Source organism: Myxocyprinus asiaticus, chromosome 27 (assembly GCF_019703515.2).
Source record: "Myxocyprinus asiaticus isolate MX2 ecotype Aquarium Trade chromosome 27, UBuf_Myxa_2, whole genome shotgun sequence".
Taxonomy (NCBI): Eukaryota; Metazoa; Chordata; class Actinopteri; order Cypriniformes; family Catostomidae; genus Myxocyprinus; species Myxocyprinus asiaticus.
In genome coordinates, this window is record NC_059370.1 from 7,114,011 (window position 1) to 7,138,385 (window position 24,375).

The window sequence follows — 24,375 nt, forward strand, 5'->3', positions numbered from 1 at the left end:
ATTTCCTCCGAGCCCTGTGGCAGACAAGTTTGCGGAGAAACTCGCTGCTGGCTCAGTACACGTGCTAACTAAGCCCTGTACTGGGGTAGGTGCTCCGCATGTGGTGGTTCCCCGTAGGTAACCCCATGTGACGTATATCTTCCGCTAATTCGTTTCCCTGTTGGTAAACTGCGCCTTCCTTGGGCAGAGGCCCCTCTGCCCTAGTCACCATGCTTGTAATAACTCCTCCCCCATATGGTAGGACCTACCATGGGACTTCTCCACATGGCATACTTCCGACAAAGCTCGGCAAGACCATGTGACATATTTCCACTTAAATACCCCCCTCTCTCTGGGCAGGGTGTGGTCTCCGCAGTGTCTTCCCCTTGGGAGGGACACCCCCCCGACTAGACCTGGTGGCCCCAGTCAGTTAATTCCCTTTTTTTGGGGGGAGAGACAAAAAAAAAGGGATAAGAGGCCACGACTGGGCTAGCCCGTCTCTATCTTTTGGGTAGTCGACTTGTCCCCAAAGGGCCATTCGACACTCATAACAGTGTGGGGGAGGTTACGTGTTGGCCTGGTGCGCTGGCTACGAGGCTCACAGTGGTCTGCCCGTCACACACCACCAGTTTACGTAACACAGTTCAGCCAGTTGCGGTGTTTCGTATAGGGACCCCTAGTGTCACTACATCGACAAAACATCGAGTGAGTGACAGATAAGGAACGTCCTGGTTACTTGCGTAACCTCCGTTCCCTGATGTTGTGTCCCTCCTGCCATAAAGCTGAACTATCCGCTGAAATGGCCGGGACCTTGTCTTGGCTCCTCAGTACAAAATCTGAATGAGTGGTTGCATACCAGCTCCTTTTATACCTGTATGTATAAAATGGCTTTTTATCAAAGACCAGAGGTGTCTTGGGCTCCCAATTAGTGTCACTACATCGACACAACGTCTTGTTCCCTCCATCAGGGAATGGAGGTTACGCAAGTATCCGGGACATTTTTAATCGTTCTTTTAGCAGTGGGACTACTTTTCTAGGTGGATGAACTTTAAGTTATGCGTTACCAACATATTTTCTGTGGGTATAGTGTTTGCTCCATGTAAAGCTGGCATCACACTAGCCGACTCCAAACAAATCGATTTCGGCAGAGGGTGTCACTCTTACCGAATGTTTTGCTGAGATCTTTGTCTGCTGGTATCTCTCTCTCTTCAGGCAAAGGAATGACACACTTGCAAATTCAGAATGCTGGAGGGGTGACAAACATACCAATTGACTGCAACTCTCTCTCTTTGATTCCCTGTCATTTTGAGCTCACAAAATAACAGCAGGAGTACCGCATAAACAAACAACTGTAAGAGTGATTTAAGATGGGATTCGTGGAGTAACTTTACCCTGTGAATGTGTGGTTGCACATTTATCCCCTCAAGGCTTGCTGTATGTCCATATGCAGCTTTAAGTGAGTAAAGAATTTACGTTCAATAAAAACAGACTGTTGTGCCTCCACTTTCTGATTTCACAAGTCATTTTAGTGTGAAAAAAAATGCTTGGTGACAGAATGACTTTGGATTACAATCAACATTTGTGATCATATGCAGCTGAGTGTGATGAAAACGCTCAGATCAGCTTGACATCTTGTCATTTCTTCAGTAAATGAAGAAGCTTATTGGTCACTTGAAGAGAACACAAGACCCCGCCTCGGTGACAGAATGCTTTTTTCTAACAAGTTTAATCTGCTTTTCCAGTTGTCAGAGCCTTTAACTCAGCAGGGAGACCAGACGGTCAAGAGATTAATGACCTCCCGCTGGTAGACGCTAATTTGAGCTCCATCTCCCTCCGTCTGGCTGGCAGTTATATAAAAGAATCGACTAGTGTGGTGCCAGCTTAACGTGCTTTACAGATAATTAAGTCACCTCCATTTATTGCATCCTTGTGCATAACATATCATGTATCAAAAGTTATTGTAATACTGAATTTACATGATCGTATCATGAGTTAGAAAGACTGGAAATAACTTTGACACACAAAAAGTGATTCTATCACACTAGTCTCATGTTAATATGCATACATTTTATATCTTTTACTTTAGAAATATACTTACTTTTATTACTTTCTCAATTTTAACATTTATCCCAGTGCAATGCATTGTCCCACAGACTTCCACTGTAAGTTTATTACTGCACACGGTTTTTCTTCTTTTTTTACAAAAAAGAGTTGACTCAAAATTATTTTCTGTGGTAATCGACAGCATGCCATTGATGGTGTCGATAGATCTTAAGCTGTATAGAGCAACAATGCCTGCCTACTTTTCCAGCCGTCTTGGTTCCAGAAGTGTTTTTCCCTTTCATTTTTTCCATTTAGATTTCATAAAATCCTTAATTTAAGCAAAAAAGTGTTTAAAAAAGGCAAAGGTACAAGATTGTGTACTTAACATCTTTAATGAGAGAATTAACTACAGTCCCATGAAGCATTGTGAAAATGAAATAAAATTTAAAAGGATGAAAAATATAAAATGATTTGTTTAAAGTTGATTATAAGAATGGAAACAATATATTTTAAGTTTATTGCAAAATATTCTGATAAATACAAATATATAAGCTGTTTGAGAGTGTAGAGACAGTGTCTCGATTGCATCATAAAAAATGGGCTGTCGCTGTAGAGCTCTTTTGGCGGGCTTTGTTTGATACTATTCTCTGATTGGTGGATCTTTCTCTGTAGAATCATGGGTAGTATAGTTGTTTACCAGAAATTTAGCTATTAAACACGATAAAATAAAATAAAAATCTTTGAAATAACAGAAGTATATACCATCTATAACAACCTCGGAGCTCACGATAGGTCTGTCTTAACGGTTTAGAAGGTATCGCCAATATCAATTTGTCCAGGGAGAAAAATCAATGGGATTTTTACTTCCAGAACCAGACTGTTGTGCTCTGTTGAATAAAAATAAAAGTGACTTTGGATAAAAGCATCTGCTATATTATAATTATACACTAACATCTCACAAGATTCTGACAGATAAGACATTTTATCAGGAGGATGAATGTTCTGGTTTTCTGTTATAGCTACAGATTTAGTTATAATTAGTGTCAAGGTTTAAAAATTTTATAATTAGCTTAAATAGATTATATAAATAGCTGTAAATTCATGGCTGTCTGGATCCAGTAACCACAAAACTCCCTGCATACCAGACATAATATAATATCCTTATCCTTAACTCAATTATCATGGTGTCACGTGACATTTTGAACTAAATTATATATATTGATGATTATCGTATGTGGGCTTCATTATCTGTGCACCTGCCATTATAGTCCCCGAAGCCCACCGTTGTCAGGGTGACCACTACAAAATATCCTGTTTCCAATAAACTCCAGCTCTCTACTTCCTGAAACACCATGGTCGGCATGGCAATGAAGATTAAGCATCCAATCAGGATGGAGAAGACAGCAGAGATTATACGGACACTGGTGGGCTTCACACCATTGTGCTGTTTGGAAGAAAACAAACATAGTTAGATTATTAAAATGTGCCTTAGCAAACACCACTTTTACTTTTGCTCATACTTTCAAAACCCAAAAGTAATCTGTTATAACTGGTCTATCTCTGGTCTTTGACTTGAATTATGAATATAATATGCTAAATATTTAATTTCTTAATTCATAATGATCACTGCTAATCTGAATATTTGAGAGCACTCACCAGGAACAGAGTCTCTATCTTTGCCACCGTTCTCCGCAGCAGCGTGCCCAGGTGGTCTCCGACCCCTGCTAACAGTATGCCAAACATGGGGATCCCCACCAGGGCATAAAATATACAGAACAACTGACCACCTTTCGTCTTAGGGGAGATATTTCCAAAGCCTGGGAAGGATAGGATGAAGGATGTTGGTCTCACAAGATGATTTGACCTATTCTGATTATAAAAGTGTGTCTGTCTCACCGATGGTAGTGATTATGGTCCCACAGAAGAAGAAAGCATTGGAGAGATCCCATCTGCTGCTGAAATTTGATGTGCTTCTGGGATCCACACCTGCCTCAATGGCATTAACCATTTTCTGAAGATAGAACAGGAGAGAGGTCTGTCTATAAATCCCCAAAATATCGGCAGATACTGGGAGCTTTATTTACACCTAAACGCTCAAATGTTTCATTAGAAAATCCTATGTTATACATAATATCTAATTATAAATCTGAATAGTATATTTTAAGATTCATAACTATACAGTATATTCAGATTTAAAATGATATATTTGGATTGATAAGTATTTATTCTGATTTACAGCAATATATTCAGGATTTATATCTATTCTGATTTATACCTATATATACGGATTAACAAATAAATATTCAGACTTATAACTATATATTCAGGATTTATAATACATTTGGATTTAAACTATATATTTAGATTTACAATTATATATTCAGGTTAATAACTATATACAGTATTTTCAAGATTTATAACTATATATTCAGATTTATAACTATGTATTCAGGATTCATAACAATATATTCAGATTTATGACAATATATTCAGGATTTATAACAATGTATTCAGAATTGGTGGGTCACGTGACGCCATGCGAGGGTCGGACATGTGAGCGGCAAGCTCTGCACACTTTGCTAGTTTTTAATTCTTTTTATGTCATAAACCAGTGAGATTCGATACACCCTGATTCTTTTATGATTAATTTTTTTATTAAAACACAGAAAAACATAACATAAATAAACAAAATCAACTTTTAACACTACCACCCCTCCTCCTCCCCATCCCCAACCCCACCCTGAACCTCAACAAACACCCCTGTGGTCTTACATGAACACATACAAAAGAAAACAAAAACAAAAACCAAACAACTAATAAAGAGAGGAAAAAAAACATATATACACTACCGGTCAAAAGTTTTGAAACACTTGACTGAAATGTTTCTCATGATCTTAAAAATCTTTTGATCTGAAGGCGTATGCTTAAATGTTTGAAATTAGTTTTGTAGACAAAAATATAATTGTGCCACCATACTAATTTATTTCATTATAAAACTAAAATTTTATATATATATAAAAAAAGTTTTTGAAATGGATGACTTGGACCAAATAATAACAAAAAGTAGCCAATAAGTGCCCAACATAGATGGGAACTCCTTCAATACTGTTTAAAAAGCATCCCAGGGTGATACCTTAAGAAGTTGGTTGAGAAAATGTCAAGAGTACATAACACAGTTTTGATTTATTTTGGATTTTGTTTAGTCACAACATAATTCCCATAGTTCCATTTATGTTATTCCATAATTTTGATGACTTTATAATTATTCTAAAATATGAAAACAAATTATAATAAAGAATGTGTAAGTGTTTCAAAACTTTTAACCGGTAGTGTATAAAAATCACACACACTGACTCTCTCTCCACTATTCCACCCGAGAACCCTCCAAGAACGCTAAATATCCACCCCATTTTCCAGCAAACCACTCCTGAAACGCGGCGCTCCAACTGACTTCCAACCCCTCAAAATCACCTGTCTGCGACCATAACACAGGTTGTGACCCAATCCTCCACATGTTTATTCTCCACATTGATTACTGCCCCATCTCCCAAAATACAGAGTCTGGGGCAAAACGAACCCGAGTGCCCAAGACGTCACATACAAAGTTCTGAACCCTCAAACAAAACCCTTGGATCTTAAAGCACCCCCAAGATACATGGGTTGTGTCTCCATCCTCCGATTGGCATCACCAGCAGGTAGGTGTGTCTTTAAGACCAAGCCTGTACAGTCTAGAGGTGGTCCAATAGAATCTATGTAAAATCTTGAACTGCATAAGGTGCACCCTTGCATCTCTAGATACAGACTTCACATTTTTTAGAATCCTAGCCCACACTCCCTCCGCCAATACCAAGTTTAAATCTTTCTCCCATAATCTCTTGATAGAAGTTAAAGCTCCATCCCCCAGACTCTGAATTAACAGGAAGTAATACACTGATGCCTCATGACCTTTTCCAAAAGCAGTAATCACCTCTCCCAGAGTATCTGCTGCTTTAGTGGGGTGTATGCTACTCCCAAAAACAATACAGAGCAGGTGGCGCAGCGTGATGAGATCAAATGATCTCAACACTCCACTCACATATATGTCACTGAGTGTAGCAACCCCCTCACAATATATTCTGACCAGCAGAAAGGGGATTTATCAATATATAATTTAGGGTTCAGCCATATGCTTGAGGCAATATTTAAATAAATGTCCGAATTAAACACTCTGGACACTTTTGTCCATACCGAGTGCAAATGTGAGATAACAGGGTGTAACTTAACTTCTCCGATTAATTTGATAGAAAGGCTTTGCAATGCTGAAATAGGGGCAAGAACTTCCTGTTCAATACAAAACCAAGGAGGGGCTCTCTCAGGTGGAAGCGACCAGTGAGCCAAATGTCTGAGACCGAATGCATAATAAAACAAAATCTTGGGTAGGCCTAGCCCACCTTTGTCAGTCGGTCTATGTAACTTGTTAAAATGTAATCTAGGACACTTACCATTCCAAATGAAGGACTTCGCTATGCTATCAAATTGCTTAAAGTAAGAGAGGGGGACATCTTTAGGGAGAAATTGTAACAGGTAGTTACATTTTGGAATACAATTAATTTTAATAACATTAACCTTCATAGACCAATTATAGATAAATGTAATGAAGCCCACCTACCCACATCGCTCGAAAACCTTTTTATTAAGGAATCCAACTAAATCAGACAAATTTGCCGGGAATAAAATGCCCAAATATTTAATGCCCTGTTTGGGCCACTGGAAGGTGCCCGGCTGGAAGGCCATTACTGGGCAGTATGCTGTCAGAGCCAGAGCTTCGGATTTAGACCAGTTAACTCTGTATCTTGAGAACTTAGAAAAGGAATGAATAATTCTGTGGAGGCAAGGCATAGACCACCCCTGGAAAATCATCCTCCTTTCTTATCGCGGCTGCTAATGGTTCCAGGGCAAGACAGAACAATAATGGGGAAAGAGGGCAACCCTGCCGGGTGCCCCTATCCAGAGTAAAATAATCTGAAATTAAACCATTTATTTGTGCCGCCGCTACAGGGTGTCTGTAAAGCAACTTAATCCATCCAATAAAAGTATTCCCGAACCCGTATATTTCCCTAATCTTAAAAAGATAATCCCATTCTACCATATCAAACGCCTTTTTGGCGTCAAGTGAAATGGCAGCGACCGGAGTCTGATCATTCACCACTGACCACATTATATTGATGAAACGCCTAATGTTATCAGAAGAGCTGCAGCCCCGAATAAACCCTACCTGATCTATATGTATAAGAGATGTCATAACTTTACTTAAACGGTTAGCCAAAATTTTTTGCCAATATTTTAATGTCTAGCTAGATCAGGGAACTTGGATGATAACTTTTACACTCGCTTGGATCTTTGTCTTTTTTAAGAATCAGACTGATTTGGGCTTGTGTCATGGTTGGTGGAAGCTTTCCATTCTTTAATGATTCTGTATAAACTTCTAACAAAAGTGGAGCCAGTTCTGTAGCATAAGATCTAAAAAATTCAGCAGCAAAGTCATCCGGCCCCAGAGCCTTGCCTGTAGGCAGGGCCTTAATTACCTCATCAAGCTCCTCCAAGGTTATCTCAGAATCAAGAGAATTGTTTTGCTCAGTTGTCAGTTTAGGAAGTTCTAATGGTTCCACAAACTTCAGTAGATGAAGACGTGGAACTATAGAGATCAAGATAGAATTCTTTAAAAGCATTATCAATATCAATGTCTGAGGTAAAGATTTCACCACCAGCAGATTTCACTGCGGGAATGGTAGAAAAAGACTCTCTCTGCTTTATATATCTAGCCAAAAGCTTCCCTGCTTTGTCCCCCAACTCAAAGTATGTCTGTTTTGCCCTGAATAACCAAAACTCCACCTTCCGCGACAAAATAGTATTATATCTGTATTTAAATCGGGTCAATTCCCTGAGGCATCAGATGACATTTGGTGCTTCAGCTCTGCCTCGGCACTTTTAATATTCCCTTCCAACTCCATGAGTTCTCGTGCTTTTGATTTTTTTATGAATGAGGCATACTGTATGATCCAACCCCTAAGAACCACCTTAAATGCCTTCCACGCCAAACGGCGTCCATGCCTCTAAAGTCCATGTACGCCTTCGAGAGTCCCCGCGACAACTTTGCTGTAGGATTGCTCAAGTCCGGTGCTTCTGTACAAATTTTGTGAGACAGATTTACATAACAGAAAATAGTCTATAAAACAAACTCCAGCCAATAGTCAGAATAAACACAAAGAACGTGTAGATTAATTCACAAAATTGTATCGAAGGTGTGTTCCTCCACAAAACAAATTCCAGCCTCTAGCGGACCAGCACATACACACATACACACACACACACACACACACACACACACACACAAAAAAGACGTTCAGTTTTCTCAGGCAGTCCAATGAATATTCAGTGAGCCGGCTGTTTCATGAGTTCAGCAGATGACGTAATCATTCCAATATCCTGCAAAAAATACTCCACAAAACAAACTTCAACCAATAGGAGGCATAAGCACAAAGAACGAGCAGATTCATCCACAAACTGTCCCGAAGGAGTGTTATTCCCCAAAACAAACTTCAGCCGCTAGGCAGAACCAGCACAAAAAGAAACAAAAAAAGACACCCAGCTTCCTCCGACGATCAAGAGTATATTGAGTGAGTCAAGTTCACTCGGGGGCCACATGAGAAACACACCATGTCTTCCTCAGTCCATTGATTTTATGGAAGACATCACTTTTTGTGGGCATGTAAATATTTTGCTGCCATCCTTAGTATCTATTCTCAGCTTGGCCGGGAACATCAGTGTAAAAGCGACCTTCTGTTGATGCAAAAGTGTCTTGAAGGAGTGTTACTACACAAAACAAACTCCAGCCACTAGGCGGAACCAACACAAAAAGAAACAAAATGGCGCCCAGCTTCCTCAGACAGTCGAGTCAATCCACTCAGGGGCCACATGAAAATCACCAAATGGTTTACTCACCCATTGTTTCTTTGAAAGACAAGGCTTGTTGTGGGCATGTAAATATTTTGCGGCCATCCTTAGTATCTATTCTCAGTTTGGCCGGGAACATCAGTGCAAAAGCGATCTTCCGTTGATGTAAGAGTTTCTTGCATTCATTGAATTGATCATGTTTCTCTCTTGTCGAATTCGCAAAGTCTGGGAACAAGAAAATATTGTGTTCCTTTGCTCCTCACCTCGCGTAACACAAGATCTTTATCGTATGATCTCAGAAATTTGGCCAGAATTGATCGGGGCCTGTCTCCCTCAGCTGATCTCCGAGCCGGGACTCCGTGAGCTCGCTCAATTTCCAGTTTATGGCCTGTTATGTCCAGCAGACTTGGGAAGAGCTCGTCTAGGAATTTCACCATATCTCTGCCTTCTTCATGCTCAGGATTTCCAACAATTCGGATGTTGTTTTGCCTGTTGCGGTTCTCCAAATCCTGCAGTTTTTCCAAAATGCGTTCCAAATCAACTTTGGTCGCTAGTGGATTAGCAGCAAATTCCCTCTCCGATGACTGGATTTCTCCCGCCGCACCATCCAAACCGAGTCCCTGGTCTTCAGGCCTGTCAGAGGTTTCAGCTTGAGCATGTAAGTGTCTTTTAATATCTCCAGAGCCCGAGGATTTTGAATTCTTTGACATGTTGACTTCAAAGAACAGATATATAGCAGGGTGTATCGAATCTCACCAGTTTATGATACAAAAAAAATTAAAAACTAGCAAAGTGCACAGAGCTCATCATTTATACTTCTGCTCCTCGCATGGTGTCACGTGACCACTCGATACACCCTGATTCTTTACTGTTTTATGAAGACAATATGTCAAAGAATTCAAAATCCTCGGGCTCTGGAGATATTAAAAGACACTTACGTGCTCAAGCTGATACCCCAGACAGGCCCGCAGACCAGGGACTCGGTTTGGATGGTGCAGTGGGAGAAATTCAACGTCAGCTGGCGAGTATGTCTGCAATGCTGGTGAAAGTCATCGCAGACTTGGAGGATTTGGCTGTAATACATAGATCGATTACTTCCATGGAGGCAAAATACTCTGAGTTGGTTACAAGATTGTCGGACATCGATAAACGGATAGATTATCTGGAGTTATCGGAGAGGAAATTAGCTGCTAATCCGCTAGAGACCAAGACAGACTTGCAGCGCGTTTGGGAAAAACTGGAGAATTTGGAGAATCATAATCGATGAAACAACATCTGAATTGTTGGAATTCCTGAGCATGAAGAGGGCAGAGATATGGTGAGATTCCTAAACGAGCTCTTCCCAAGTCTGCTCAACATAACAGGCCATAAGCTGGAAATCGAGCGAGCTAACAGGGTCCCGGCTCGCAGATCCGCAGAGGGAGACAGGCCCCGATCAATTCTGGCCAAATTTCTGGAGATCATCCGATAAAGATCTTGTATTACGTGAGGCGAGGAGCAAAGGAAGGTTTTCTTGGAAGAACCACAGCATTTTCTTGTTCCCAGGATTTGCGAATTCAACAAGAGAGAAACGTGATCAATTCAAGGAATGCAAGAAACTCTTACATCAACGGAAGATCACGTTTGCTCTGGTGTTTCTGGCCAAGCTGAGAATAGATGCCAAGGATAGCCGAAGATAATTTACATGCCCAAAGCAAGCACTGTCCTACATAAAAACATTGGAGTGAGTAAGCCCTTTGGTGATTTTCATGTTGTTGTTTAATGGGCCTAACTCACTGAACATACACTCGAGTGCCCGAGGAAACTGTGCGCCTTCTTTGTTTCTTTTTGTGCTGGTTCCACCTAGTGGCTGAACATTCATTTGACTGTCAGAGGAAACTGAACTTTTTTTTTTTTTTTTTGTGCTAGCGGCTGGAGCTTGTTCTGTGGAGGAACAGTTATGTGGATGAATCTACATGTTTTTTGTGTTTATTCCGCTTATTGGCTGGAGTTTGTTTTATAGATTATTTTTTGTTATGTAATTCTGTCTACAAAATCTGTACAGAAACACTGGATTTGGGCAATCCGACTGAAGTTGTCACAGGGGCTCTCTTAGGCCAGAGTTTGAGTTTAGAGGGATGGACGCCAGTTGGCACTTTCGTGCGTGGGGTTAATGTGCACGTTTTTATTTTTTCTGTTTGTTTGGTTTGGGGGGAGGTTTGGGGTTTGATTGTTACACTAATGTTGGAATGTGGTCTTTATAATATTGTTTTTGACACACAATCAATTTTTTCTAATATGTCAAATGTCAAATATTAATATGAGTGGATTGTCTCTCTCCACATGGAATGTGAATGGGTTGGGACACCCCATAAAAAGAAGGAAGGTTATTTCTTTTCTTAAATGTAAGAAATATGATATAGTGTTTCTTCAAGAAACACATCTTTCCCCACAAGAAGCTGAACAATTTGGGAAGATATGGTGTGGACATGTTTTCTTTAGTGCTGGCTCAAGTAAGAGCAGGGGAGTCATTACATTGATAAGTAAGCATCTACAATTTAAATGACTCAAACAGATTAAAGATAAATAAGGAAGAGTCATTATTGTTTTTGCAGAAATTCAGGGGCAAATGTTGATTTTGGCTAATATCTATGCACTTAATGTTGATGACCTGGGCTTTTTTATAGATCTTGAAGGGATGTTGCAAACCGCTGAACCCATCTGGTAGGGACTATACATTTTTTTCAACAGTCCATAAGATTTATTCTAGAACTGATTTTTTTTTAAATATCTAAGTCACTCATTTCATCTGTTGTTGATTGCTCTGTTGGAAACATCTAAGTCTCAGATCACGCCCTGGTGAATTTAGAGGTGTTGCCACATACGGAGAAAAATAAATCATACAGTTGGCACTTTAATATATCCCTTTTGCAAAATCCTGATTTTCAACAAATGTTAAAGGCTGAAATTAATGTTTATATGGAGACCAACTGGTCCTCAATATCCTCTGTGGGCGTGGCTTGGGAGGCACTTAAGGCGGTTCTTAGGGGCCGGATCATACAGTATGCATCATTCACCAAAAAATCCAAAGCAAGAGAATTTGTGGAGTTGGAAGGGAATATTAAAAGTGCCGAGGCAGAGCTGAAGCGCTAAATGTCGTCTGATGGCCTCAGAGAATTGACCCGATTGAAATACAGATATAATACTATTTTATCATGGAAGGTGGAGTTTTAGCTATTCAGGGCAAGACAGTCATACTTTGAGTTGGGGGACAAAGTAGGGAAGCTTTTGGCTAGATACATAAAGCAGAGAGAGTCTTTTTCTACCTTTCCCTCAGTGAAATCTGCTGGTGGGGAAATATTTACCACGGCCGTTGATATTAATAATGCTTTTAAAAAAATGTATCTTGATCTTTATAGTTCCATGTCTTCGTCTACTGATGAAGATATTAGGAACTTTGAGGAACCATTAGAACTCCCTAAACTGACGACTGAGCAAAAAAAATTCTCTTGATTCCGAGATAACTTTGGAAGAGCTTGGCAAGGTAAGGCTCCGGGGTCAGATGGTCTTGCCACTGAATTTAGATCTTATGGTACAGAATTGGCTCCACTTTTGTTAGAAGTTTATATGGAATCATTAAAGAATGGAAAGCTTCCGCCAACCATGACACAAGCCCAGATTAGTCTGATCCTTAAAAAGGACAAAGATCCAAGCAAGTGTAAGAGTTACCATCCAATTTCCCTGATCCATCTAGATGTAAAAATATTGTCAAAATTCTGGCTAACGGATGAAGTATAAGAGATGTCATAACTTTTCATATTGTAGCGGCTTTCCATTAAAGCCAGAGGTGAAATGGGTTCGAAGAGTGAGCAAGTAATTGACTCAATAAAGCAAATGTTCTCTTCGTTACTCTTTGTTTGTCTTTTATGTGTAGAAAGGAACAGTTTACAAATGTATCTCACCAGTAGGTTGAAGTCGTCATTTGTTAGTTCCACAATTCCAATATGTTCAAGCCAATCCCGAGCTTTACATCACTGAATACAATCAAGTAAAATACAATCCAAATCAAACACGGTGAAATACATATATGCTTAATTTCACATTCATGGTCACACACATGGTAAAGCATATGTTCAAGCACGTTTCACGCCTGATCACACCTGTTCACGTTTACAAGCATGATCACGGTCAAAAACTGTGTGCTTCCTCCGTTCCCAGAAACACCTGCCCTTCTATCCCATGTGTGCCTATTTATACATTTCAATATACTGCCACCCAAAGGTTAACCACAGTATTACAGCAAAATGGTTCCTACACACCGGCCCCTTAATTGCTTATGGCACATTGACATAACAGTTACAAAATCATACATACTCCATACTTACTCATTCAATATTTTGTACAAATGTATATAGGAAAAAATTCAAACACCAAACAAAATACTGTATGCCCTAGTTTAGTCTGTTGCTTCTAATAGAAGGCAAAGTTTGTTAAAATTCCAAAATGTTACTTTTGGTTTGAACCTTTACTGAACATACTAAACCTTTGTTGTCTGGGTAAGTCTCCACAACTCTTCCAAGTAGCCATGAGCCACGTGGTGCTGTAGAATCAGCAATAATCACGATGTCTCCAGGATTCAAGTTTCTATGTTCCTTATTCCACATTTGTCATTTTTGCAACAAGGGTAGTGTTGGGCCTCATGTGTTCAGATAGAAGACAAAGGCAGGCCTAACAGTCATAAAAACATAACTCAAGCCCCCACCTTCTAAGTCGTAAATTTTACTGATAAAATCGCGCCAAAATCAAACAAAGGGAGTCCAAAACAGACTACAGATCCATGAAGCCTTGCCCTCTAAAGGATCGAGCTCTCAACTCCTATTGGATGAGGCACACCACAGAACGTCCCTCAAACATGACATCATCAGGACTTCAAATAATTCTGAAATGCTTCCAGAGTTGCTTCCAGCGACTTTGTTCACCGAATACGGACGTAGCTTTTTGCTGCTCTCCGGTGCAGCCTCGTGGTATAAGGAAGTAATGTCCGACTTGAAACTGTAGCCATACAATCTCCATCTCGCTGGACGAGTTGAGATTACTCTGTGTTCAACCGAACACTCTAACGGATCCGAAGGAGACCGCCGAGCAATTCGCATCTTCATCCGTTGGCCTACAGAAGTGAAGAGATTAAAGATTTCTCTTCCATCTTCAATCAAGTCGACATTTCTGAGTTCTCCGCCAGCCCGCCTAGAATCAACAGCCGTACCGCCCTCTGAGAATCAACAGCCGTACCGCCCGCCGACAGCACGAGGAAACGGCCTCCCGTCATCACACGAGCTTCAAGGAACCGGGTCAAAGTTACAGGACGGAGGAAAACACATTCTACCTGTGTCCTCATGCGATTCAAGTAAGAGGTTTACGTCTGGGCAGAGATAGAATATTATAGTGTGTTATTCTTGTGTTTCAAGGTTTTTGCTTGTATAGTTTACGGACCGCCATGTCCGCTCATTATTAATACTCAGGGTATTAATTATCACAAATTTGTTTTGCTGTATTGTGGTCCAACCAAATTGGATTGTTGTGCATTTTCGCCATTGCGGGTGTGACAGAAACTGAGTTCATCCATTAGAGTCAAATAACGCAGGACTTTTACGAGCCCCGCTCATAAAACCGCGTCTCTGAGTGATGAACACGGCTGCTTTATCTCCAGCTATCGCGAAATCAGCTTTATAATCTCTCTCTCTCTCTCTCTCACTAACCACACTGACACACACACACTGTCACACACACACCTTATGTGTTATAGGATTATTTTATTTCCATATCTAATCATATCACTGTTTAGTTTGTAGTTGTAAGTCGGAAGTTTATTGACTGCATTGTATTAATTATTAATTGATATTACTGCATAAATAAACTTTGTTTATATTACAAAGAGAAGTGTTTTGGTTTGTTTTGCATACGCCTGTGTCATGCTGACGGGATGTCAGTGCTCGGATTCAAACCTTCATTCATTGTTTTATTTTCCCGAAAATCGATATTCTTCGGATGTCGATTTTCCTAAGAAAACAATCTAATATTGAGACTGTTTTAATATTCAGTTATTAGTCCCTGATTCCAAGGTGGTGCCCCGTCAATGTTAATCCTTATTAATATTCTATTGATTTTTGATAATTGATAATTATCTTTGATTGAATTTGAATGATCAATAAGCTAGTGTTAATTTTAATTAATGTTTCATCAACGTTAACAATTAACAATTATCTTTGATAACTGTTGATTTAAAGGATTAAAAAAAAGCTAACGTTCATTCTCATCAATGTTCTATTGCTTTTAATAATTATTAATTATCTTTGATAATTATTAATTATTGCTAATAACCAAACTTGCTCCTAAACGTAGCACACTACATTTACTGGAGTCCCATATGAGGTTTTAATGAGTTAGATCCAATTAATTAATTTAAATATTGATTAATAACTACAGAAATAATTATTATTTCTGATAGTAACACTGATCTAAACAACCAGTAAAGCCCTACAGTAGGTATTCTCATACCCATCTTTTACAGAAGAGATCAGAAATATATTGCACTTGTTTCCATCTCCTTTTGGCATAAAGATCAGATCTTTCAAACAAGCCAGGTGGCAATGCAGGATTTCCTCTCATAAGCAGGATATGATTTGGAGTGAGGGCTTCCAGATCACTAGGATCATTGGATAGTTTAGAAATAGGTCTATCATTCAAAATAGCTTCTGCTTCGCACAAGACAGTTTGCAGTGCTTCGTCATCCAATGTTTGTCAAAGGACTGCACAAAGAATTTGTCTCACCATTTGAATCATACGCTCCCATACTCCTCCGTAATGAGAACCTGTAGGAGGGTTAAAGCTCCACTGAACTCCCTTCTGCAGTAAGGCCCTTTGAATCTTTTCGTTGTTTAATCCAGTGAGAGCCTCCTTTAACTCCCGCTCAGCGGCGATGAAATTCGTTCCATTATCCAACCTCATATGAGACACCTCTCCATGATGACAGACAAATCTGCGTAAAGCATTGATACATGAATCTGTATCTAGCGAGTACGCCATTTCCAAATGGACTGCTCTACTTGCCATACAAGTGAATATCATTCCATAGCGTTTCACTTTACTCCTTCCTCTTTTTACTTTGATGGTGCCAAAGAAATCCACTCCTACGTTGGTAAAAGGTGGTAGATCAGGGTTAATCCTTTCCAATGGAAGGTCTGCCATCTTTTGTTAACCCAATTTCCCTTTAACGCATTTATAGATTTGGAAATAATCTCTCTTGCAACAGAATTAGCATTTGTAATCCAATACTTGTACCGGAGCTTGGAAAGCGTCTGGTTTCTGCCACCATGACCTAATTGATGACACATACTAATCTTTAGATAACAAGATGGGATGTTTCGTTTCAATGGGCATGGCTGATTTATCTAGTCTTCCTCCAACTACTAACAATCCATCATGTAATACAAGATCCAAACTGTAAACAGTACTATTTCTTTTGACTCCAATCCTTCCATCCTTGAGCTCAGCAATTTCCTCTTGGAATTGTTCCTGTTGACTGAAATGAACGATGTTAATCTCAGCCTTAGACAGATCCTCTACATTCCTGTAATTTTGCATCTACAGCAACGTTTTTAATCTGCTCTAAAGATATCTCCTTTATTTTACGACTCAGCTCCATCAGAAGTTTCTGCAGTTTCAGGTACCAGGCAACTGCAACCTTTAGATGTTTCCATTCTGAGAAGTAATTGATAAGTCGATTTGTGGCGTTCTGTCTATTCTGCAAGATCATAGCATTTACCTTCAACTCCTTTTTAACCTCTGGGTCATCATCATTCAAAGTCAGATCACTTGTGAGAAACAATGTGTCATTTGGCTTCCAAAGAAAGCTAGCACCATCAACCCATGTTCCACCTTCAGTCCACAAGATGCGTCGTCTGCTGGATTTTCTTTAGTAGGAACATATCTCCACTGTTGAGGTTGTGTCGCATCTCCTATGAAAGATACTCTATTAGCAATGAATGTATGAAACCGTTTGCTCTTGTTCCTAATGTAGTTAAGGACAGTCGTGCTGTCAGTCCAAAAGACTGAATCTTCCAATGGGAGTTGCAACTCCTTCAACATGATGTCAACCTTGACTGCCAAGACAGCCGCTGTTAGTTCCAAATGAGGTATGGTCACCAGTTTCAACGGTGTTACTCTAGCATTTCCCAACAAGAAAGCTACATGTACCATGCTTGCACTATTTTGCATCTTAAGATAGGTGACTGTACCATATCCAACTTCGAAAGCATCAACAAAGTGATGTAGACAAGCATGAGTGGGTAGTCCAAAATCCAGGTGTTTAAAACATCTGCTCACCTGGAACTCTGGATTTTCGAATTGGACAAAGTTGCAATGTTTCCATTGCTTCTGGAGGACTGATGGTATGGCATCATCCCAGCCCAAGTTCTGTCCGCACAACTCCTGCAAAAGCACTTTAACAGGCAGAATAAGTGGTGCTAAAAATCCCATAGGATCATAGACAGAGCTTACTACAGATAGAATACCACTGCTTGTACATGGTTGATTTTTCAAAGAAATCTTAAATTGAAAGGTGTTGGTCTCCACACTCCATTGAAGACCTAAAACTCTTTCAACAGGCAATTTATCTTGATCCAGATCTAGCTGCTGTATATCCTTAGCTCGGTGCTCCTCAGAAACTGACTGCAAAACTTTGCGACTGTTGCTGATCCATTCTGTTAAACGGAAACCTCCTTTCTGACAGAGAGCAGTGAGATTTTTAATCATAGAGATGGCCACTTCCTCAGAAGAGACGCTCTTTAAACAGTCATCCACATAAAAGTTGTTGTTGATGGTTTCAATTACCTCTGCTGGAAAATCTGCTTGGTTGTCCTTCACTGTCTGTTTCAAGGCATAGCAAGCACGGCTTGGAGAAGACGTGGCTCCAAAAAGATGAACCATCATCCTGAATGTACTGAGTTCTCTAGTCAATTCTCCATCAGGCCACCACAAAAAATGAAGAAAATCCACATCTTCCTCAGCCACTTTGACTTGATGAAACATTGCTTCAGTGTCAGCTATGAAGGCTACTGGTTCTTGCCTGAATCTCAGTAATACACCTACCAAATAATTAGTAAGGTTAGGACCTTGCAATATTTGACTATTAAGTGATGTCCCTTTATATGTTGCTCCACAGTTGAACACGACTCTCAATGATCCCTTCTTAGGATGAAACATCCCATGATGAGGAATATACCAAACTCTGCCATCCACACTATGTTTTTGGTGAGCTGGCACCTCCTCTGCATAACCTTTATGTACAACATCAGTAAGAAAATGAGTATACTTCTCATGAAACCATTGGTTTCTTTCCAATTTCCTTTTCAAACCATTAATTCATTGCTTAGCAGCACAAAGGTTGTCAGGTAACAAGATATCATCTGACTTGAATGGTAATTTTAGGCTGTAATGTCCATCTTGATGCTTGACTGTATTGTTCATTATGTCTATGAACCGAAGATCTTCCCTTGACATTTCTCTTTTATCAGCAGTCCTTTCACCGAAATCTTAATTGAACTGATTGTTAAGCAGCTCCTCCAATATAACAATAGAAATTCTGTTAACAGTAACAGCAGAATGCCCAATTTCATTCTTGTGGTCACCGTTTCCTTCCATGGTCCCATTAACAACCCATCCCAATAAGGTTTTAACGGCGAATAGCCCATTACCATGACTGTTTATTACTTCATATGGTTCCATCACATTGTAAGCATTACTTCCAATCAGCAAATCAATACTTGCTTGAATGTATGGTATCTTATCCTCATCCAAGTATGACCATTTAGATAACTCCTCTTGAGTAATGATGTCTTCTGAGTTAACAGGCATCTTCTGCTGTGTGTATACAGCAGGAAGTGAGAAGAAATTATTGGTGTTGATACCACTGATTTCTAGTCCATCAATAACATTGCAGGACACAGATTGTTCCTGACCCATAGTACGAAGAAGAATATTGACCCTCTTACCACTCATATTCAGTTCTTTCATTAAATGTTCTGAACAAAAAGAACCTGAGCTTCCCGGGTCCAGAAAAGCATATGTCTGCGTCAATTTGTTACCTTTAATAGATTTCACTTGAACCGGTATGATTGCCATTAAACTTCTCTCATTCCCGGCCCCTGTAATACCACAAGTTTGAGCAGACACTACTTTGCACTTCTCCTCTGGCTCCTTCACAATTATTGCAAATCAAACGATTGTCACATTCCTTACTCAAATGTCCTGTCTTTAGACAACCAAAACAAGTTCCCGTGGATTTCAGGAATTCGATTTTGTCTCTTGGAGTCATTTTCTTCAAAGCAAAACACCTTTCCAATGGATGTTGATTTGCACAGAACAAACAGTTTCCATTAGACTTAGATACAGAGCTTTATCCATGTTGTGCTAACACATTGCTGGTTTTCTTAGCCGGAACTGAAACAACATCAGTAGCAAAACTATTCCCTCTAAAAGTTTTGCATACCTGGCTGTTGAATTTATTAATGTCTCTTTTTTCCTGGATATCTCCAAACACAGGATCAGATCCCATATTAACCTGTTTTTCAACAAACTCCACAATATGTGAGAACTTTGCTCTGCCTTGACTGGTTTCCATAATCTCACAAGCCTTTGCTCTCCTTTGGGTAATTTTGTTACAACAACTTTCATGTTGCTGGGCATGTTGAGTTCTTGCATATATGCAAGTTCATCCATACTATAACAACATGTATGCAGAAACAAAGCATAAGCCTGTAAACTTTGCACATCCTCAACCTTTAAAATGGGCCAGCCCAAGGCTTTCTCCAAATAGGCAGTAGATACTTTGAACTCATTGCCAAAATGTTCCCTTAATGAAAGCCATTATTATTGTCACACATTATACATTTTCATATATACAGTAAAATTTCTTTGTTTTCACATATCCCAGCTAAGCTGGGGGCAGGGTCAGCCATGAAATGGCACCCCTGGAGCAGATAGGGTCAAGGGCCTTGCTCAAGGGCCCAACAGTGGAATCTTGGTGGTGTTGGGGCTTGAACCTCTGACTTTCCAGTCAGTAACCCAGAGCCTTTAACTGCTGAGCTACCACTGCCCCTTAATAAACCTTTAGCCATTGCATATCCTCTGCCTGAGGTCAGATGCTGGCAACTTCGGACCAGTTCTTTAGACTGTCCCCTAGTAAACTGCCCAAGGAAATACAAACAATCCTTTTCATTGGTAGTGTTTTCCTCAATGCCATGTTCAAACGCTCTGATTAATGGAATATTCTGCAATGGGTCACCATCAAAGACTGGAATCTCCCTTTTAGGTAAGATACGAGGATTTGCTTGCTGCTGAAGATAAGTTGTTAATTCCTCTTACCTTCTCAAGACTTCAAGCAAAGGATCACCCTGCAGAGGTGATACATATGTCACTTGATGGACTCCCCTATTGCCTTGTTGCATTTGAGCCGAATAATGGAATTCAGGTTGTTTTAATGTGTGGAATATTTGTTGATCTTTCCATCCTTTTCTCTGTTATGACTTGTGATGTAGAGACACCAGCTGCTCCAGCTGTATTCATTGGATTCACTTGCACATATTCATTTGCATTGGGATTCAAACACTTTGACCCTGAAGGATCAAAATTGAGGTCATTCCTCCTCCTGAGCCTCAATAGCATGTTTGGTTTTAATGCGTCAGCACGTGCCATGAGCGCGGCTTTCTCTGCTTTTGCCTGAATACACGCAGATGCAATGGATATACTCCTACTGCTGCATGAGCTGTGTTTGCTGCATTTGGAGGTAGTATGAGACACATTTGAGACGCTGTCTTTAGGACCAAAATCATCACTCATTTTAGAGCTTTTTTGATTTTTAGCTGTGTCTGATAACCATCTAATGACACGTTCACTGAACTCATTAATTGGTATCATCTTTGCTTTAAACCATATTTCATGTTTTTCAGCTTCATCAACAGGTAAAATAATCAACAATGATTCATGTGTTTCTTTAACCTCTTGTCATGCACAGACACAGAAGTAAAGCAGTTCAGTTCAACCACATGCAGTCTCGTCATTAATATACATTACATGGTCTCAGAAGTGACAAAATTGATAAATTATGGAGCAGTTGAAACCCCTGGGAGCTCTGATCCTAGAAGGAAATCTAGCCGAGAACTGGAGAGGTTGGATCCAAAGATTTGAGTTCGGAGAAAATAAAGTGTGCCACTTTTCTGCATGTAGCAGGAGAGGATGCCATCAAGGTATTCAACACATTTTCATTTGATGACGATGTTGATGATTTTGACACATTAAAAGAGCTGTTTACAAAATACTGTGAACCACGAAAGAATCTGACATATCCGAGACATTTATTCTTTACAAGATCACAAGGTCAAACCGAGTCTATTGATGCTTATGTGACGGATTTAAAGAACAAAGCTAAGGATTGTAAGTTCAGAGAACTGACGGAGTCAGTGATAAGAGACCGAATTGTATGTAGTAGTACAAATGATCAGATTAGAGGCAGACTGTTACGAGAACCCGACCTAACTCTACAGAGAGCAGTGGACAGTGGGTCGCTGAAGTGAGTCATAACCAATTGAAAACACTGCAAGAAGAAACGGAAGTGCCCTTGCATAAAATTCACAGGATATGGTTATGAACACGAACCAAAACAAATGCCCTGCAAATATGTAAAGTCTGTCACAAAAAGGACCATTTTGCAAAAAAATGTATGAGTTGTACGCAAACAGAAAAACAATGAAAAATACATAGAATTGATCACACAGGATTAAGTGGTGAGGAAATGTTCCTTGGAACCATTGAGATGAAAGAGACTGAGCTGTACCAAATTGATGAGAGGGAAGAACTGCAAACATGACAGAACCATGGACTGAAACTCTCAAGGTAAACAACAAGACACTGGTTGTAAAGCTATTGTAATGTCATACCTCTAAGAGATCTGGATGCTTTGAAGCTTGACAGAAATTAAATTTTAGAGTTAGTCACGATGCAAACTAGTGATGTATTCACGCCACAAGATGTCACCATTGGGTCAGCAATGCCTTGAACACCAATACAAAGACAAGTATTACACTCTGGAATTTCATGTCATAGATCAAAATGCATGTGCAATTCTAGGTAGAGAATTGTGCAACATCTTGGGTTTAATAAAAAGGATTTATGAAATAAAAGAAAACATAGCAACAGACATTCAGAGTCAAATTGAAGATTTATTCACAGGACTGGGTTGTCTTCCTGGAATCCACCACAGTCAGATAAACAAACCAAGCCCACAGAATGGGTAAATAGCATGGTGACAATTATAAAACCCAACAAGAAGATTAGCATTTGCATAGACCCTCAAGATCTAAACAAAGCAATAAGAAGTGAATACTACCTTCTTAAATCAATTGAGGAAGTTGTTGCAGAAATGCAGAGAGCCAAGATATTTTCAGTGGTAGATGCCATTCAAGGATTTTGGCAGATTCGGCTGGATGATGACAGTTCTAAACTTTGTACTTTTAACACACCTTTAGGGAGGTACAGTTTTACAAGGCTTCCATTTGGCATTTCATCGGCTCCAGAAGTGTTTCAAAGGTGCTTGTTCCAGCATCTGGAAGGATTGGAAGTAGTAAATGTAATGGATGACATTCTCATGTGGGGAGAAGATAAAAACTCACATGACAGGAGACTGAGAAAGCTGTTAGAAAGATTGAGAAGCATAAACTTGAAACTGAACAAAGACAAATGTAAGTTTGGTTTGAGTGAAATCAGCTACTTAGGGCATGTGCTGAGCAAAGATGGACTGAAACCGGACAAAGAAAAAGTAAGAGCTATACTTGAGATGCCTGAGCCACAGGACAAAACAGCCCTACAGAGGTTCTTAGGCATGTTACAGTACATGGCAAAGTTCATCCCAAATCTCTCAGAAGTGACTGCACCACTCAGGAAGCTGCTGGAAGGAGAAACACAGTGGCATTGGGAGAGTGAACAGAAAAATAGTTTCAATCACCTGAAAGTGCTAGTGAGCACAGCACCAGTGTTGAAATGTTATGATGTGAACAAGCCAGTTACCCTGTCAGTAGATGCCAGTTGACAAGGTCTGGGAGCGGTGATCCTTCAAGAGGGACAACCAGTAGCCTAAGGCTCAAGAGCACTAACAGACTGTGAACAAAATTATGTGCAAACTGAGAAAGAGTTGTTGGCAATTGTGCATGGATGTGAGAATTTTCACCAATACCTGTATGGACGCTGTGTTCAGGTTGAGTCAGACCACAAGCCATTGGAGATAATGTTCAAGAAGCCCCTCCATAAAGCTCCATCCAGACTACAGAAAATGCTGATGAGACTACAAAGGTATTGCCTCGGAGTGAGATATTTTGCTGGAAAGACGTTGCACATTGCAGATGCATTGAGCAGAGCTTACCTGCAAGAGCATCACAGTCAAGACAGCAAAGTAGAGGTTGAGTTTGATGTGAGTTTTATAGTGCACCAGCTCCCTGTTTCAGATAAAAAAAAGAACAAATTCAGTCAGCAACTGCAGATGACGAGGAACTGAGATTAGTCATAGAAGCAGTTCAAAAAGGATGGCCAAACTCAAGGAGCCAAGTACCAAAACCCATTCAGCAGTACTGGACATTTAGAGAGGAACTGACTTATACAGATGGATTGTTGTTCAAAAATGCAAAACAGATAGTACCAAACAAAATGAGAAGTGAAATGCTAGAAAGAATCCATGAAGCACATATGGGTATCGTAAAGTGCAAAGGAACGAGCTAGAGATGTCTTGATCTGGCCTGGAATGGCAAAGCAAACTGAGGATGTTGTGAGTATATGTGACATCTGCAATATGTACAGAAACAGCAATCCCAGAGAATCTCTTGTGTCACATTCTGTTCCTGAAAGAGCATGGTCAAAGGTAGGAGTGGATTTATTTCACTACAGAGATGCTGAATATCTTCTCTGTGTGGACTATTATTCCAAGTACCCTGAAGTTGCAATGTTAAGTGATATGACGAGTAAGCAAGTGATTGCTGTTCTAAAGTCAGTGTTCGCCAGACATGGAGTGCCAGATGAGCTCTTTTCGGACAATGGTAGACAACTTGTAAGTGCTGAAATGAAAGCATTTGCAGCCAGCTGGGAGTTCATACACACCACCTCAAGCCCTGGATTTCTGCAGTCAAATGGTCAAGCAGAGAGAGCAGTACAAACTGTAAATAAAGTGTTGAAGAAAGCACATGATAGTGATCCATACATTGCTCTTTTGGAGTACAGAAATACGCCATTGGATGGAGTAGGACTTTCCCCTGCACAGTTACTCATGGGAAGAAGACTGAAGTCAAAGATACCAGTGTCAAGTAAACTACTGATGCCAAGAGTTTTCAAACAGGTGCGTAG

At 40.0% G+C, this 24,375-nt stretch overlaps 1 protein-coding gene across 1 annotated transcript in view; it reads right to left on the minus strand.

The window, feature by feature from the left end:
- The window catches only part of kcnk4a (potassium channel, subfamily K, member 4a), a 45,850-nt gene that overhangs the window by 15,989 nt on the left and 5,486 nt on the right, over nt 1-24,375 (minus strand). Inside the window, exons 2-4 of the mRNA XM_051658866.1 lie at nt 3,919-4,033; nt 3,679-3,839; nt 3,279-3,466 (exon numbers count right to left, since the gene is read on the minus strand). Of these exons, the coding sequence (XP_051514826.1) occupies nt 3,279-3,466; nt 3,679-3,839; nt 3,919-4,033 (464 nt within the window). The remainder of the gene's footprint in view (nt 1-3,278; nt 3,467-3,678; nt 3,840-3,918; nt 4,034-24,375) is intronic.